Here is a 17,408-nt window from a genome sequence, read left to right on the forward strand (position 1 = left end):
CTTCCATGAATCCTTTTCATCAGGCCCCCAAGAAACGTGGGCTAACACCCCCCCCCCACACACACACACACGATAAAACATCCTGCTTTGCCCCCAGATCTGGTGCATTAACAGAACAATCAAGACAAATGGGCATCATTAATGGTAAATTGGTGCCTCCCCCACTGTACCACACACAACAGAGGCTGAAGGACAATGAGGTCATCAGCTGTTCAGGCTTCATGCGCCGCCTGCCACTCACCAGCAGACCTCAGCCTGCCTGCCTGTGGGGGAACAGAACGAGCTAAGGCTACCAAAGATCAGTTTTGCATAAAGGCTTGGGTGAGGTTGCAACAGAGGGTGTGAAGAGCAGCATTCAATCCTCCATCCATGCCAGAGCCAACTTAGGTTCGTTAAAGCTCCCAGCCGACTCTCTGCTACTAGAAAAAGACAGAAGGATAACCCAGATAACACAGAGCATTGACAAACCAAGCAGAAATGGTTATCATCTTATCAGCTCTGAATCCTTGAACGTGCGGCTCAGCGTAAGGCCCTCCAAGTTGAGTTTCTTCTGGTCTCGGCTGCTCCTAAGCAGAAGAGGGCAACGTCCAAACGCTTCTGCACTCTGTATCCATGGAGTTGCCAGGAATCGGGCTTGATTTGAAGGTATCTTTTTTTTTTTACAAGTCTCACTAAACAACTGCCAAATCCTTCAATCTGAGCAGCGCTAGCATTACAGAGCTTACAGCTCTGGGTGAACATTAACTTTAGAAAACTGCCAATTAATAAATCTGTACGGCAAACCGGAACAGAGGTTTAGAAGAAAGCTGCTTCAGAACCAACGATAAATAGCCCACGTGGAAAATAACTGATGCTGGAAAAGGGCCAGTAATATTTCTTGCTCTTGCAGAAGTAGTCAAGGGAACACATTTATCTGGCATTTTCTGGAACAGCAGTTTCTCTACTGTATTTTCCAGTAAGAAAGAAGTGTGTAATACTGAACATTCAACTGCGGAGGATCAAGACATTAGGCACTGCGAGGCTGAAGACAACTTCTCGTATTAGGGCCATCAGAGACAGTTTGGCAGGACATCTGCCTATCGCCAAGGTTGAGAAACACTGCTCTAGACAGTCCTTTGAGCCATTCGAGTTATTTTGCCAGACAATTAGCCAAATGTTGCAACCAAAGAAACGCTGTAGATGTTTTGTCCCAACTATTTAAAACTGATTTATCAACGTATTTTGGGCTTTCTTGTTTCAGCGGTCGTATCACTGGAAGTCCTTAGAGAATAAGACCCAACAAAGCACGCTATGGCTTAGCAGGGTGTGTTCCACCACTGAAAAACAGCCATTCACAGAGTATGTGTAAGGGAAACATCATTTGATCCTATCTTGTGGCAGGAGGACAGTCTAGATGGCCTTCCATTTCCTTTCAATTCTACAGCTCTAAACAGAGATGAAAACATTACATGCATCAGTTCAGACAGCTGCTGGCTCATCTTTCTTCTGGAAGCAATCTGAACAGATGGTGCGCTGCATTTTCTACATGGCGCCACATCCTCTTCTACCACACACAGAATTAACTGCGGGAGGGAAAGGCGCAAAGACTTATGCATTCTTTATCTGAATTAAGAACAAAGATCTGGAAATGGTGGACTACAGTGTCAAACCGAAACAGTTTTTCCGTGCTCTGGCGGCTGAACCGTTTAACACAAGAACCATAGACCATTGGGAGGAAGAGAGGTTATGGAGGAACTCAGTATGAACTTGGACCAAGAGATCCAACCAAACCTCACGTCTGACCTGGGAGTTAGTCACCTAAGGCTCATCAAGAGCCGGTATACAAACACTGTGCACGCTGCACACCCACCTCCTTTGTTTTTTAACCAGGCAGATGTGAACAATCAGAAGCTGCCCAACTTAAATGGGAAAGAAGTGACGGAGCACCTTAAAACCCAACGCACTTGATGCTTCTGGAACTCAAATCTAGCCTGGCCAACTAGACTTTGATCTAGGAAGGGGTGTGTGTGACTGTGTAAATGAGTAGGACTCACAGTTCAGAACATGAACAGTAGAAGTTGTAACCCAGCTTTGTCTCTACATTTCTCTGTCTCTAAATGAAAAACCACCAACAAGTAACCCTGCCATTGCCATAAAATTTATCTCTAGTCGTCAGTGCAATACTACCATTACGGTCAAACTGCTTTGATTTCTCAGTTAGTATCCTAAAGGAACAGAACGTGATACTTTCTACAACATATGCTGGGGAATCAACATCCAGTGCAGGCCAAGAACACGCTGGATAATGTACTGCAGAACTCCCTAGATCTGCTGTCAAGAAGCACACAGATACACACCGACATGTGCAAATCTTCCAAAATGCCTTCTTCCAAGAAAACAACAGGTGTCACCTGAGAAATGACAGCCTTCCCTCCCCTCTCACCCAAGCAAGACCTTGAAGGGGAATATGTATGCTCAGTGAGGAAGTCATTTAATAACAGTGCTTAATAATTCACCAGACCAAGAATATGTTTTTCAGAAGACATGCCACTGCTATTCTAGAGCATAAGAACAAGACATACGTGTTAACTTAGCTTCTAATTATGTTTCCACTCTAGACATTATGTGTTTATCTAGCTTTCCAGAACATATTGGCTTCTCAAATGCTGAACATCCCAAACATACCCATTCCCCTCCCACTCTCCTGGCTTATTCAAGCATGACCACTGCACATACTTCAGGTCACGACTGGGTCCCTCCCCCCACCCCATGATCATGAAAAATGCCCTTGTGTGAAATTCAGTCCTCTCATTTCCTCCCACCCAAGTTGCTGGCACATACGACAGGAGCACCTGGGAAAGTCATTAGAGTCTGGGGACAGAACCCCCCAACCTTTCCACAAGGGGCTTCAAGGCACATGGCCCCAGGAGTTTTTCCAGCTAATGAAGGCTGGACTATGACATTACTGGAGTGGAGAAGAGGACAAGCTGGCCAAAACTTGGCTTAATACTTCTGAGGAGCAAGATGCAAAGATACATTTCAGATGTTTAAATTACTCCAGGACATCTCCAATGTAATCATTCCCGGTTTCCATCCTGCTGAAGGTGGCTGAATAAAAGACCACTTATTTCAGGGTTATAATTAAGTAGCTGGAAAGTCAAAGTGTCAAGGTTTCAGATTAAAGATGCATGGAAACTCAGAACTGCAAGTGGGAATCCTACTTTAAGTATTACTCAAGCTGACTTTTCAGCTTTTGCTGTATATTAAAACTAAAAGTACAAACTGTTCGATCAGGAAGTTTGCTTTACTGCAGGCTCAAATTATCCTACTTTGGACACATCATGCAGAAGGCTCTAATTTTGGGAAAGGTGGAAGGAAAGAAGAAGAGGACGGCCAGCAGCAAGGTGGAGGGACTCAGTTACAGTGGCGATGGGTGCACCGTTGGAGAACCTGAAGGACCAGGTGAGGGGCAGATCCTCCTGGAGAAAATCTATCTAGGTGGTTGCTAAGAGTCAACACTGACTTGATGGCGTGTAATCAATGCTTTACTAAAGCCAACAGGACCTACCATTTGCAGTTAGGAACTTCAGAATTCCAGCTTCCCAAAAGAAAAAGGATGCCTTTTAGCTCAGCCCGCACTGAACTAGCTACAAGTTTTGCATTTTAAAAAGCTAGGAAGCCTTTGTGATGAGATTATAGGAATTAATAACATGGCAACTTGGATTAAAACACATCAATCTGACTGTTCTCTGCACGTCAGTGAGTAGCACTGTTAACACCCACAGGCAACGTTTATTACACAATGAAGTTTTTGAAGGACCTAAAAGTGAGGTAATGCTCATTCAAAATCAGTAATGCCACCTTCTGGTGATGATGAGAAGAGATTAACAGTAGGAACCTCAACCGGATGTTTAGGGCTCCCTTTTAACAGGCCAACTGCAACAGGCAGCCACCCGCCCTCACCCCCTGCAGAGCACGAGGACAGAAGACAGACCTGGCACCCGAATTAAGCCCTTTCAAACATTTCATCAGGAACAGGCGAGAGCCCTTTCACGTCCTTCTCTTGTGAATTATTTGAGGAAGTATCCAGATGAACAGAACCTGTTTTCCTGGGGCTGGGGGCAGCAAAACTGTTCAGCCGGCCCCCTGTGGAAGAGAGCAGCAGGTACTTTCGGTCTTTTACTTGGTTTAAGAGAGCCTTCACAGCTGCTGACCATAAACTTATTTTTGACAGACTGGTATTTCCAAATATTAAACACTAACACAGTAATCAAATTAAGTGGAAGTTATTACCCCAATAGATAATGCAAAACAGGTGGAGAACATAGAAAAGGGAAGTCAAAAAGCAAATACTTATCTGTATTGTTTTTAGGGATGTTTTTCCCCTATTTTCCTTTTCCTTTTTTTTTCTTTTAATATTTATAAACAATAATATAGTGGAGACTTTGCAACTAAGCTTAAACATTTGTAGTACTTTTTTCCTTTTTAATATTATGAAAACAACTCAATGCATTTTGCTTGATACCTTTTATTAATGCATTAATTGTACAATACTAGTAACTATATGTCTGTCTATAGTTTATCTTTTTTGAAAATATATCTCTATTCTAAATTTTAAAAATAAACAAAAAATAAATCAGAAGTGAGCAAACCAACTACCAATGAGTTTAAATCCCTCAGCTCATGTAGCCTTCCTAAAAAGGAAGGCTCCAAACTCGCAGCAAGCCATCTTCCAAGAGAGGACAACAATTCTCCCAGAGAAGTTTAATTTAACTTCTTAAACTATTGCAAATCAAAAAAATGCCAACAACTGAAAAACAATCCAACCGCAGGGCAGATGGTGGCAACAGCCAGGGAGAAGGAAGAGAGGAGACATTCCACCCAGGAAGACTCTGGGGCGTCTGCTGTAGCTTCACATGCACACCCCTTTCAGAAATCTTTTCCACAGGAGGGGGGAGAAGGCGCATTGTGAACCAGCTGTGGCTAGTTCAACAAACAACTACAGTTTAGCAAAATATCAACCCAGCCAGAGACTTTTCAACTGCAATCCAGATTAGATGGTCCAGTATTCTCCCAGAAGGACCTGGGTTGGTTACCTTGTGGTTCAACTTGCAGCAAACTGGCTTGAATTCTATCTATTCACTGCCCCTCAGATTTAATCTTGGCTGTTTAAACATTTGTCGTTCAAACTTTTTAAAGAACTATGCCATGACAGCATCCAGGGATATAAATACTTTACTAAATCAACAGGGCAACAGAGAATAAGGCCATCATCACAACACAAGTTACTGTTAAGATGGTATCAAAAACTTTGCCGTAACAAAGAAAAAGGCCAAATGCAAAGTGGTTTCAGTTACTGTCATCTACAAATGGGAGTCTGAAGCTCTCGTTGCAGAACAACCAGGGCTTGCTCTTCTGCATTTTTTGTCTTTCTGGGGATGCAGATTTAACCCTGATATTTACATCCTCAACCGCGCAGGAGGATCAACTCCCTTTTACTGCCAGCTTGTGTTTTTGGTTTGTTTGGCATGTTTCTGTTCCTGTTTCTCATCTATTACCTTATAATCTCAGGGTCTTAAAAGCCGTCCGTCTTCTGTTTGCAAAGGAAAGCTTCAAACACTTTCTCTTACTACTCAGAAGGGACTATACATCTAATCTGAAAATACTTAATGTTATTTTCAACTTCAGATTCTCCCAGTTAACTTGTGAACTCGGCGGTTCAATTCAATGGTTAAGTTTAACATCCCATCAGCCAGTTCAGATTCAATTATCCTGGCGTAACATAGCAAGCTGCAAAGAAGCGCTGGAGTCATACAGCTTCTGCCTGTCCCAGTGGGCAGCCTGGGCAGATCTATCCTGGTTAGTTAAAGACTCAGAATTCAAGTTCATCCCCAGCCCTGAAAGCCCACTGTGGGACATGGGGCCGGTCTCTTCTTTCCAGGACAACACACCTTGCTGGGAGGGAGAAAGCCGAAGGAGGAAAAGCTATGCACAGAGCAAGGAGCACTGTAAATCTAATAAGTAAAGTAAGAGAAATAAATCTCAGTGTCCTATTAAACCTTAACTGGGAACATCTTAACCTGATTAGCTGCACAGAGAACCACAAGGAAGCCGCAGTGGCCCTCCTTTGAAATCAAAGGAGGGAAGAATGGAGAGGACTCAGGACACGATGCTCATTCATGGGTGGAAACATGATGTTGGCTGCAGAAGCCGGGAGTTATTAAAACTGTAGTTCCGGCCCATCTGGAGGGCAGCAGATGGAGACAGCGTATTCTGTTGCCTAATTTTCCAGGTGCACAATATCAGATTCCTCAGGAGCTTGTCTGAGCAAAGATGATAAGTCACTGGTAAGGAACTCATGCTAAAGCAATCTGGGGAACAAGGAATGACTTACACCCCAGTGCAATCATGTTCCCATCAGCAGAAAAAGCCATACAACTGTTCATGGGTCACAGGATCTGAGACTTTCTCTAGGCAATCATCTTGGTGAACCACAAGTCTGATATATTTTGCCCCGTTTGTCATGTCACCAAAGCTTGGGTTAAAGGTTCATAGCAAACACAGGGTTTGAGGGATGCTTATACTGATGATGCTTTGAAACTTGACCCCAGAAACTAATTCACACATTGCCTCATGGCTGATTTTACACCCACCACCACCACCACGTTAAACAATTCAACCAGCACTGTGTCCAGAGACTTGATGAATGAACAATCCCTATGGCTATCATCTTGAAATTGCACCTGCAGCCAATGCCAGGAAGCTCCAATGGGCATGCACTGTATCAGTGCAAATAAAATGCACAGATTTCTGCTTTGAAGAGAAAACAGTATTTGAATATGCAATTGGCTTAATTATATGACTCCAGTGCTGTCTTTTAGGTCCTGCTGCATGCTCCTCTGTTAAGAAAAACTCTTTTAAAATTCTTGCATTTTACACAGAAGCAACTTTATGGCCATCTGACTTGAGGCTCTGAATTTCAAGGCATAAGCATGATCAGGGGCCAAATAAAAGAGCACAGAGAAAAGATACGACACGTGTGCCTGCGCAGGGTATGATTAAAACAAATGAGGCCATTTAGAGGACTTTAACCATTTTATAATCAGGAGACAGCTGCAATTTCAGTGACATTCTAACTTGAAATAATTGGCAAATAAGAGCTGTATTTTCAACAAAGACAATCAAAATGCAATCAACGGAGAAAGTGGAACCTTTCCCAACGATGCTGCCAAAATTACTGATATTAAGTACTATGGCAACACAAACAAAAAGGCTAAAAGGGATAGATGGACAATCTTCAGCCTCTGCTGACCTCTGAATTGCAAGCCTGTGCCTTGGTTCTCGTGCTCATGAGTCCCTCATCAGCTCACTGCATTTCACCTCCCCTTTCAAGACCAAGCTTTCGCAAACATCACACGAACTCCAATTGATTTGGCAAGAAAATCACAGCAGATTATGGACCAAACATGCCAGTGGCTGACTCAACACTGGTTGGCATACAAAACACCATTCTCTATTTCTGCCAAAATTTTCTTTCAGGTCTCTCCCTCCACTAGAGGCTGATAAACAAATGGCAGGGCCTCTAAAACCATGCCTTTAATTTCACAGGCCAACCAAACTTTGTGACTTTCTACTTAGCCCAGTTGCATTGAGGTCACCTCAGACCCAAACCTCCAGATTTCAGGTGCGAAGCCAAACGTCCTGATAAGGCGGTGACCAAACTCTTACGCCACATTTACTGTACTGAAAGGGGAAAGAACTCTTTTGGAAGGAAGGTCAACTGGCCTGCGACAAAGGCGTGAAGGTCTCAAAAGCAGCCCTTGTGGGGCAAACACATACCTGTCATGAAGCACTGGGGGCCTCTCCCTTCTGAGCACAGAATGATCCATGCTGTCAGTGTTAGAAACTCCCCTGTTAACCAAAGGAAAGAGGACTTTAAGGCTTGCGCTTTTTTAAAAAGGGGAACCCTGGTACCCTGCTGTACCACCGCATTTTAACAGATCACATGGGCAGAGCTCACTGGAAGCAGACAACAATCCACCAGTGGAGCCAGTCACCTCCTCTCCGTGATGGAAAATGAGGCTTTTGTTTCTGTAAAGACAGCTCGCGGCAAGAGATACCCTCTTCACCAGAACGCTGGAAAGTCATTATTATTGTTCCTCCTCCTCTGCTCCTCCTCCTCCTGACACGCTTGCCTGGGCTCTGGCCAGTAAAAGGGCAGCAAGGGTTCCCTCCGCAACAAGGGAGCCCGGCACACGAACAGAATTCCAACAACAAATATCCCTTTGGGGAGCGGGGAGCCCCGCAGCAGAATCACTGCATCAGGCAAAGAGGGTCATCCCTGAAGACAGCCTTCTGGGCACCACTGAAAATCCACATGACGAAGCAGCTTAAGGAGCTTTGCTAAGGCGCCCTTTCTCCTGCACTGGCAGTCCTGCGGTGACCCTTGGGAGGATCGTGGCCCAGCTTTTGGAAAAGGTCTGTGAACAGGGCCACTTTAGCTCTGTATTCATTCTTTCCCGCAGCTTCTTTCCTCTGGGGCACATCCCTTCTCAGACCGGCTGGGTGTCCTGCGCTGAACCCAAGAACCCCAATTCTATCCCCCAGCAATTTGGAAGCAGTTGATGCAGATCCATCAGCTGGCTGCTAATCTGATTAGCAAACGGATTGGAATTTCAAAGAGGAGGGAGAAGAGGGTGCCACTGCCTCTCCATCTTCCCCTCTCCTTCAGGGAGAAGAAACAGTTATAGAAAAAGCCTTTGCTGGCCAATACAAACTGCAGGAAATGCTCCAGAAATGATGGCCCCTTTTTAGTTAGCACCGATCAGGTCCCAGAGAGAGAGAGAGAGCAGGGAGCACAGATCTTAAAACACTTCTTCTCTGCAAAACACTTCTTCTCTGCCCTCAACCTGCTCTTTTGATATAAAACATGCTTATTTGAAAAAATAAAAGCCTTAATTCACTAATGTATTTTGATCTATGCCAAGCAGGAGGCCTCAAGAGGCAGCCGGTTTGCCCAGCAAGATCACATGCGACCCCTCCATAGAAAGGAGATGGGGCTGATCTCCACGCGGGAAAGAAAATGACAAGGAAGCAAAGGGATGCACGGATGCACGTGGCACCAATGTCTGAACTAGGGAGCCAGGGAGGGGGCAGAGAGGAGACAAAATTTGGTGCAGGCACCCCCATATCACATCACATTCAGTTCTGACCATAACAGGCACTTCCAGTATGAACACATGCAATCTCATTTTGTAAAGCGCTCCCATTCAGCAAGGGCAAAACAATGTATTTCAATATCTGAAACTTAATGCAAAATGGCACCAAGGTGTAGCCATTGGGGGTTTGCAAATCGTTCTGTTAAAAAAAAAAAAAACCTTCAAACACGGGTTTGAACAAACAAGGGGAAAAAAGAGAACTGTAATAACACAATAGCCCCACGCTCTAGGAAAAGAAATTTCAAATCTATAAACGACTTTGTTGAGTGCTAATGAGTTCAGTGGAAGTAATACTCAAGGAAGCGCACATTCAGTTGTTAAAAGCGGGTATAAAGACCAAAAGTAGAAATTAGGCGTTACAACTCTGCAGTTCCTTAGCTTCTGTTTTTGTGCTGCTTGTTTATAAAACAGTGTCCTTCAAGGTCTATGACTTCGATATGCCCTTTCAGGGCAACTCCTGTGGGTGTAAAGTAACTTGATGCTTCCGGCAATAGCAAATACTCAGAAGCTTTTAAGGAGAACAAAGGAGGAACAGGACCACGCTGCCCTCTCTCCTCCCTCTGGAACTTCTAATCTCAAAATTGCTCTTGACAAACCCAGCAGCTGCAGAGCAATTTGCATTTAGTCTGCCACAACATTTCCAGGGCTGAGCTAAAACAGGATTATTTCATTGCCTGAACACAAGAGATCTGCCCTCTTATGGGGACAGGCTCTTCCGCGTGCCTCAGCCACAGACTGTACAGGGGCAGTTTGTTGGCCAAAAAACTTCACTGATTTCACTGCCGAAACTTAGGATGACGTAGTCAATCACAGAAACAATCCATCTGATGTAAAGGAAAAGCAATTCGGCAAGGAATGCACATCAAAGTAGAGCTTGTTGCAGACAGCCATTTATTTACTCTACAAGCCAACGCCCAGCTCTTCAGAGAAAGTCCCACTGAGTTCAATGGGATCTGCCTCCAGGCTGGCCACGGCTGTATTTTGTGAAGTGCGAGATGTACCGGAATGATAAAAGTTAGAACTTCTAAGTGCAGTCATTCTCAAATTCCTTTATCTGGCTACTGCTTTCCTTTCATCTTCTTCAGAGCTACTGTTGGTTTCACTTAAGCGTTTGGTGGAAGAGAGTATCTGTAGCTCAGGGCTGAACTGTGAAGACTCCACTTAAGAAGAGTCTTTTCCTGTTATCAGTACATGTTGCTAAACTCTGATCACTGCTTTGTTACTGAAAGTCACCCCAAACAGCTGTTACCAAAGAAGGATATTACTGACTGCAAAAACAAACAACAAAATTACAGAACCATATTGTGTGTGCCATTAAAAGCAATGAAGATACACAGGATAGGCCACGGGGTCACTACTTCAATGCTGAGCATACATTCGTGCTGAGAAATCTACCTAGAGGAACACTTAATTAAATACCATGAATGCTGAATGTTGAAACCTTCTGCTCCAGAGTTCACCCCAATGCTCAGCAGCAATGTTTTGGAACTGAAATATCTCACTGATGTGCTGATTTTTGACTGAACTGTATTGTTATTATTCTGTGTATTTTGTACTAGGTTGAGCAGTTGGCTGTGTAGCATCATATAAAATTAATCTAATGTAAAAAGGTCCTACCTTCATCTTAAAATGAGTTACACTTGAATCAGCCAGGCACAGCTAAAACCTATTTTCCATAATCAAATCCAGGCTGGCTCCGTTAGCTTAAAGCTGTTGAGAGCAGGCAGCACATAAATTTTGTAAATAAACAAAATACACACATGCAATTTCTTAGCAATATAGGGATAAAGCTAAGCACTTCAGTTTCACACGGTCACTGTTTTATGTAATTCTCAAATGGTTACTCACAGAGTGTCTCTCCACATCATCTTTGACCCGCTAAAAAGCCTCCCTGGCTTTCTGCACACCTGCAAGTTGAAAAGAACAAGAAACGGAAACTCTTAGAAGACATTCTCGCTAATGGCTTTGTAAGACCACCTCAAGCCCTCTCTCGGCTTTTCCGAATCTGCTGTCCTCCAGGAGTGTCCGACTTCAGCTCCTGGGAGTCTCCAGCAGCACGGGAATCACTGTTTATCACATTGGGGAGGCAACAGTTGGGGGAGGTTGGTGTTTTATCTGAGACTGGGGCCCTATGGAACCCTTTTCTACATTTTCACCCAAGTCCAAGCAAACCTGTACCCAGAAGGATCTATGAGCATCACTGGAGTCCAAACTAAGGGAGTTTATCATACTGATCTTCTCAAAGCTACTTCTGCTACACCATCAATTAAAAGTAAAAGCTTAGTATGGTGGTTAAAGGCAGTGGACTAGAAGCTGGGAGACCATGAGTTCTAGTTTTGCCTTAGGTATGGAAGCCACCTGGGTGACTTTGGATCAGTCACTCTCTCTCAGCCTTAGAAGAAGGTAATGGCAAACCACTTCCAAAAAAGCTGCCAACAAAACCGCATGGATCGACCCAGGTAGTCGCCAGTAATCAAGACGGACTCAAAGGCACCCAAAACACAGGGGAGAAGGGAGGAACAAGAAACATTATTTCCATTGCTAGAAACAGAAAGAGAATCGCCTAGGAGCCTAGAACAGCTTTCCCCAACTTAAAGCCCTCTTGGTGCCTTGGACCACACTAACCAGCATAGATACTGGCCGTGCTAGCTGAGTTTGAAGGACGGCTTCCTTTAAGCCGGTCCTCCTGGGCAATTTAAAAGTTTCTTGCAATATTTCTTGGCTATTTTCCAGCCACGTGAGCAATCAGAGAATGAACTTGGATCTCTCTCTTAAGGGATCATTTGAGCCATTAACTATGGCAGTGCTGCTCAACCTTGGCCACTTGAAGATGTGTGGACTTCAACCCAGCCAGCAAGGATTTGGTGTCAAAGTCCACACATCTTCAAGGGGCCAAGGTTGAGAAACACTGAACGATGAGGTGAGTGGCACAAATGCACTGCCAATTTCAGAGGCACAGAGAACCCACTAGCAATCTTGGTGGACCTCTGCATGAGGGGCTTTAGAACTCCCACAGCAGCCCAGCTCATGAGGGCACCGACTGTGTCCTCTTAGAGCCAAAGCGAACTCTTCCACGTACAACAAGTTGTTACAGTTAAGTGGGGAGGCAAACAAAAAAACAGGTCTGGACAGTTTTAGCTTGATAACTTAATCCCCAGCCAGCCGTTTCAATGATTTCAGAAGCACTTGTTCTTGAAACAAGTTAACTGCAGGCACTTCGAAAAAACAGCGTGTCGCAGTCCTCAGTCACCCTGGATCTGCCAAAGTAACCTGCCCATGAAGGACTTCCATTTACCCTGAGTGACTGCCTGCCTTTTAACACAGATAATTTACACAGTATTGGGCTACTAGAAACAAATATGAAAAAAGACCCCAGGGCAGCACCAGGTGACCCAGTTTGGTGAAAGGTGACTGCGCTTGTTTGTCAGAAGTGATCAAGCCCTGGTTCTCATTGCTCAAGAATATTAAAGGTCCAGTTTGTTGGTGACACGTCCTTGAGGGTTTTGTTGGCAACGGTGCAGAAGTGTTTCTCCCCATTGCCTTTTTTCAAGAGATCTTTTCAACCTCCAAGTCCAACACACAGCCCTGGTGTAGCACATCAACGTGCTAACCACCCCACCCTTCTCAGCTGTTTAAGTCCAGTCAAAATCTGTACCCGGAAAATTTTACAAGCTCAGTAAGCTACTTTCCTGGAAGTCTCGATCTAGCCAATACTTTAAACCAGCAGATTTACATTTCTTCCCTTCTAGGAACCCATTCCAGGGAATCATGCAGAGATGGTCCTTCCTAATGGACCAAGGAGGCCCAGAACACTGCAAAGAGATCTTAGGCAGATTTCAAATATAATGGCCATACCCAATGTCTTGCTGAATCAAGAATATTGAACTTGGCTTCCCCCTCAAATACTCTACCCTCCATGTACAGCACAAGAAAAGGAGTGATGCACATTTACTGATTATTAAAGAATTCCCCACAGCTTTCTAAAGAATCCGCAGGCTCCTAGATCATAGCCTCAAGACCTCCACCAGTATTATAAAAATGCACACATGTGACTGATATATTAATTTCCCACAATAAAGATGTTTTTGGCCACTCTTCTTGCAATCAGGACAGGAATGGGCCCTTTATAGGTTCCCTGTCATTGTTCCTCATAATCAGAATATGTTGGCTTAATTTATATTTTTGAGCTATGAACTTCCAAGTATCTTAATAAGGTGCCCGAGTACACCGCCTGCAAAATCAGGTATTAGACTGATCTCAGGCACAAAGACGATGCTATGAAAAGATAATATCCACAGGAGAACACAGAAAGATTAGCAAAATGTGTGTAAAGAATTAAGGAACTCACCAGAGTATAGCTAGCTTCACACTAGGACAGAAGAATATTATTACAGGCTTTGGAGGAACAGACAGTATTTTACCATTGCCAGATACACAGTTTAATGCCAACAAAGAGCCAGCTGCTTTAAAGAATGCTCAGGTGCAACACTGCCACCCAACTCCAATATTGACTCTGACTGTTATTTGGCTAGAGAAGAGATCCTCCCTTTGGCCCAAAACAAATATTCCCTGCTATAAAAAAAAATCCATACATATGATATTATTTTGGTACCTTTCCCGTTTTGTATAAAGCAGTGTTTCTCAACCATGGCAACTTGAAGATGGGTGGACTTCAACTCCCAGAATTCCCCAGCCAGCAGAGCAAGGTTGAGAAACACTGGATTAGGCGATATTTTGGAGAGAAAATTTATGCTGGTCTTTGACTGTAATAAAGATTAACTCCTGGTAGGTTTCGAGAGAAAATTGGTCGTTACTTTGCTTGGCTGGGACGGTACGCTGGGATGCTTACAGTAGGTCTGCTGTGCTTGCTGGATCATTTGTTTACCTTTAGGGGTCATTCACCGTGGATTCTAACCAAGTAAGCAAAGACTTCTGTGAGGTAAATGGGACTGTCATGTCTGCAGCATGTGAGGATTTGCACACTGCAAAAGCTCAGTGAAAGCCACATCTATGCAGACTACACACTTATTTGATAACGGAGGAACTGTCTTCTTTGCCATTTTCATGGCTGTGTGGGTGGATGAGTGGCTGGTACAGCACTGACAGCACCATTCCTTCGTGTGATTACAAACAGAAAGTTTTTGCCATCCATGTTGTTTATCTAGTTTATGTTACAAATGTTATTGTTTTTACTGTCATGTTTACACTATTTTGTAAGCAAACTTATTTTGTTTGGATTAAGTGGCATATAAACAGTAAATAAATAAATAAAATATCATCTTCCTTACTCCGTACATCTCTCTACTTTTATTTCTAGTTCCAGCCTATCTCCAAACACCGCTATCCTCCTGCCTTGTCTTCCTCTGTTTTCAGCCTCTGGTCTGAGCACAGTCATATCGTATCACTCCATCTGACTGCTCATTCAGTTTTCCTTGTGGCTGGAAATGCCCTGTGAACTGCTGTAAACGCGGAACCCTTTGCTCCAAAGCTGTGCATTCTGTAAAGAAATAAAGGTTTCTTTGCAGGAGTGAAACATTCACCAAACGCACGTGAGTTTAGGAGCTGCCTTTGTGGATATACCCAGCTCCCAAGCTGCCTCCCAGCAACAGAAGCCAACCTGTTTCCCAATTAAAGCCACCCCTCTAGTACTGGACATACTGCATGCAGGGGAGGGGAACACCCAAAGCTACAAAACTGCAGTCTCTCAAAAGATAACAGATCTCGTAGGAAAGACCTTTGTGGAACAGATTCTACCATAAAAGAGCTGACTAAACAACACTGCTATATACAGGTAGTCCTCGACTTATGACCATTCGTTAGCAACCATTTGAAGTTACAACTGCCCTGAAAGAAGTGGCTTATGGGTGGTCCTTGCACTTTTGACTGCCACAGTGTCCCCACAATCACATGATCAAAATTTGGGTGCTTGGCAACCGGCATGTATTTACGATGGTTGCAGTGTCCCAGGATCATGTGATTGACAGTTGTGACCTTCCCAACCGGCTTCCAACAAGCAAACTCAATGGGGAGAGCATGATTCACTTAACAACTGTGTTTCTCTTAATGGCCATGGTGATTCGCTTAACAATGGCAGCAAAAATGTCATAAAATCAGGCGTGGTGATGTGATGCCTCGCTTAATGACCACACTGCTTAATTTTCCCGTCCCTATTGTGGTCATAAGTCAAGGACTACCTGCCCTCCCAAAATAAGGATTAGACACGCTGCCTAGATATCAGGACACGCAGTCCCAAAACCCTGCACAGCAGTATGCCTTATGCATTCTCTGGTTATCTTTCCTATTCAAAGAATTCAAAAAGCCTTCATAGGAGAGATGGTTTGACTTTGCAAGGGCCTGGGAAGGAAGGAGAGGCAGAACTTGGGGAATCACAATACGGCACTGAAGCCCGACATTTCGTCTCTGGCACCTTGCCTCCTCCCTTCCAATCCGGCCTCTTCCCCACCTGGGAATAAGGCAATAAACACACCCAAAACCGACAACCTGCCATATCAGTGCAAGAGGTATGAGTCTCCGCTGAGATCCGTGTGAAACCGCCAGCCTCTTATTTCAGACTGTAACTCATCCCTCCAAGCATGCTTAGAGCTTGTACGGGGACGCTGCAATTGATTTACCATACCTCCTGTCATGAGTACTGATGGTGAGCAGGAGGGGGCCTCTATCCAGGGGGGAAAACGCATGCGTAGTACTGAAGAATTAAGCAGCCATTCAAAGAGACACAGATCAGACCCGCCTTAACTTTCGGGGTTTATCTGTCTGGGTTTTCCCACGCTTCTTCAGTTTGTTAGGATTCTGTCTTATGTAGCAGTAATAAACGCTAGAGACCTACTCCTCGTCTCAGCGTGATTCCTGACTGTTAGGACACCTTCTGTTAAAAGGAAGACAATAGATTACCTCCTGCACCTCGAAGGAGCCGCATACTGCGAGCTTTGAGGGCTGTGGACAAGAGAGTGCTAAACCCAGAGAGAGACACCCTGCTGCCGCCACCTTCAGCGTCTCCTGGAGCCACTGAGGCAGCCATTGCTCCCAACGGGGTCTCTCTCAAAAGCCTGGATGCAAGCAAGGTCCAGCTGCACAGTAAACAGAATCCCTCTCCGCTTGTACGGGGAATGATTACCCGTGGGCAGATCTTGCAGCTGAATGCCCAAGTTGGCCCTAGGGTGGCCAGAAAACTCACCAACATTCAGTCATCCTATCAGTGGCACTGGGCAGGGGTTGGAATAGGTGGCCCCTTCCAAACATCACATTCTATAATCTTCAGGTCATACTTCCCCCCAATTTCCTTCAACTGATATTAGGTCTTTATACCCACAACTTGCTGGGTCAATAAAATGTCAGGATACTATATAGGGCAGTGTTTCTCAACCTTGGCAACTTTAAGATGGGTGGACTTCAACTCCCAGAATCCCCCAGCCAGCATTGTAGCAGGGGAATTTTGGGAGTTGAAGTCCACCCAACTTAAAGCTGCTAAGGTTGAGAAACACTCATCTGGGGAATCAAAAACACTCTCATAGCTCATCAAATCGCTGCTCATACCTTCAAAGCAAATATCTGAATATGTGTTTCCGCGGGAAGAGGGGGGAAATAGGCAGGAGAAAAAAATCTCTACTCATAAATGAAAGGAGGGGAGAGAGAGAAAAAATCGCCATTAGAGTGAGGAGGAGAAAATCACGCACTCCAGCCAGAACACCTAAGATTTTATTTCTGGCAGTGGAAGATCTATGTGCTAGCAGGCATCAGCTCTAATGGAACGGCTCTATATTGCTGGGACTGTCCAAAAAAGGCCCGCATTCGAGAGTCTTCCTCCCTGGGCCACAAACACCTGCACCCACTCAGAAGCTGGCCCATGGAATTCCATCAGGAAAAAGCCAATCTACCTCTCATAAAAGAGAACAGAGTCTTCCTCTTTTAATTGCACAAGTCTTCTGGTTTAGGAGGAGGAGGAGAAGGAACTGGTGATTTTAAGAAACTATTACAAAAGCTACCAAATATACTGAGCAATCACAAGACAACACACTCATCATTCGTAATTAACCTCAAGCCAGCTACTTCCTCTTAAGTGTTGAAGTTCCAACACTTGCGGTGCTGGTGTCCACTACCTTAGTGTCACTACCTATTGAAAAGCTTCCTTTATACCAGTTTCTCAACCGTGGCAACTTTAAGATGGCTGGGGAATTCTGGGAGTTGAAGTCC

At 44.4% G+C, this 17,408-nt stretch overlaps 1 protein-coding gene across 5 annotated transcripts in view; it reads right to left on the reverse strand.

The window, feature by feature from the left end:
• The window catches only part of KLHL13 (kelch like family member 13), a 46,742-nt gene that overhangs the window by 26,149 nt on the left and 3,185 nt on the right, over nt 1-17,408 (reverse strand). For 2 of the 5 annotated variants that reach the window (XM_063313390.1, XM_063313386.1), the window contains exons 2-3: nt 11,046-11,104; nt 7,819-7,890 (exon numbers count right to left, since the gene is read on the reverse strand). The exons of 1 other annotated variant lie outside the window; for it this stretch is intronic. In XM_063313390.1, the coding sequence (XP_063169460.1) occupies nt 7,819-7,890; nt 11,046-11,065 (92 nt within the window). In that variant the 5' untranslated portion in view covers nt 11,066-11,104. The remainder of the gene's footprint in view (nt 1-7,818; nt 7,891-11,045; nt 11,105-17,408) is intronic. 2 more of the 5 variants (XM_063313388.1, XM_063313387.1) reach the window with 1 other exon arrangement.

Source organism: Candoia aspera, chromosome 12 (genome assembly GCF_035149785.1).
Source record: "Candoia aspera isolate rCanAsp1 chromosome 12, rCanAsp1.hap2, whole genome shotgun sequence".
NCBI lineage: Eukaryota > Metazoa > Chordata > Lepidosauria > Squamata > Boidae > Candoia > Candoia aspera.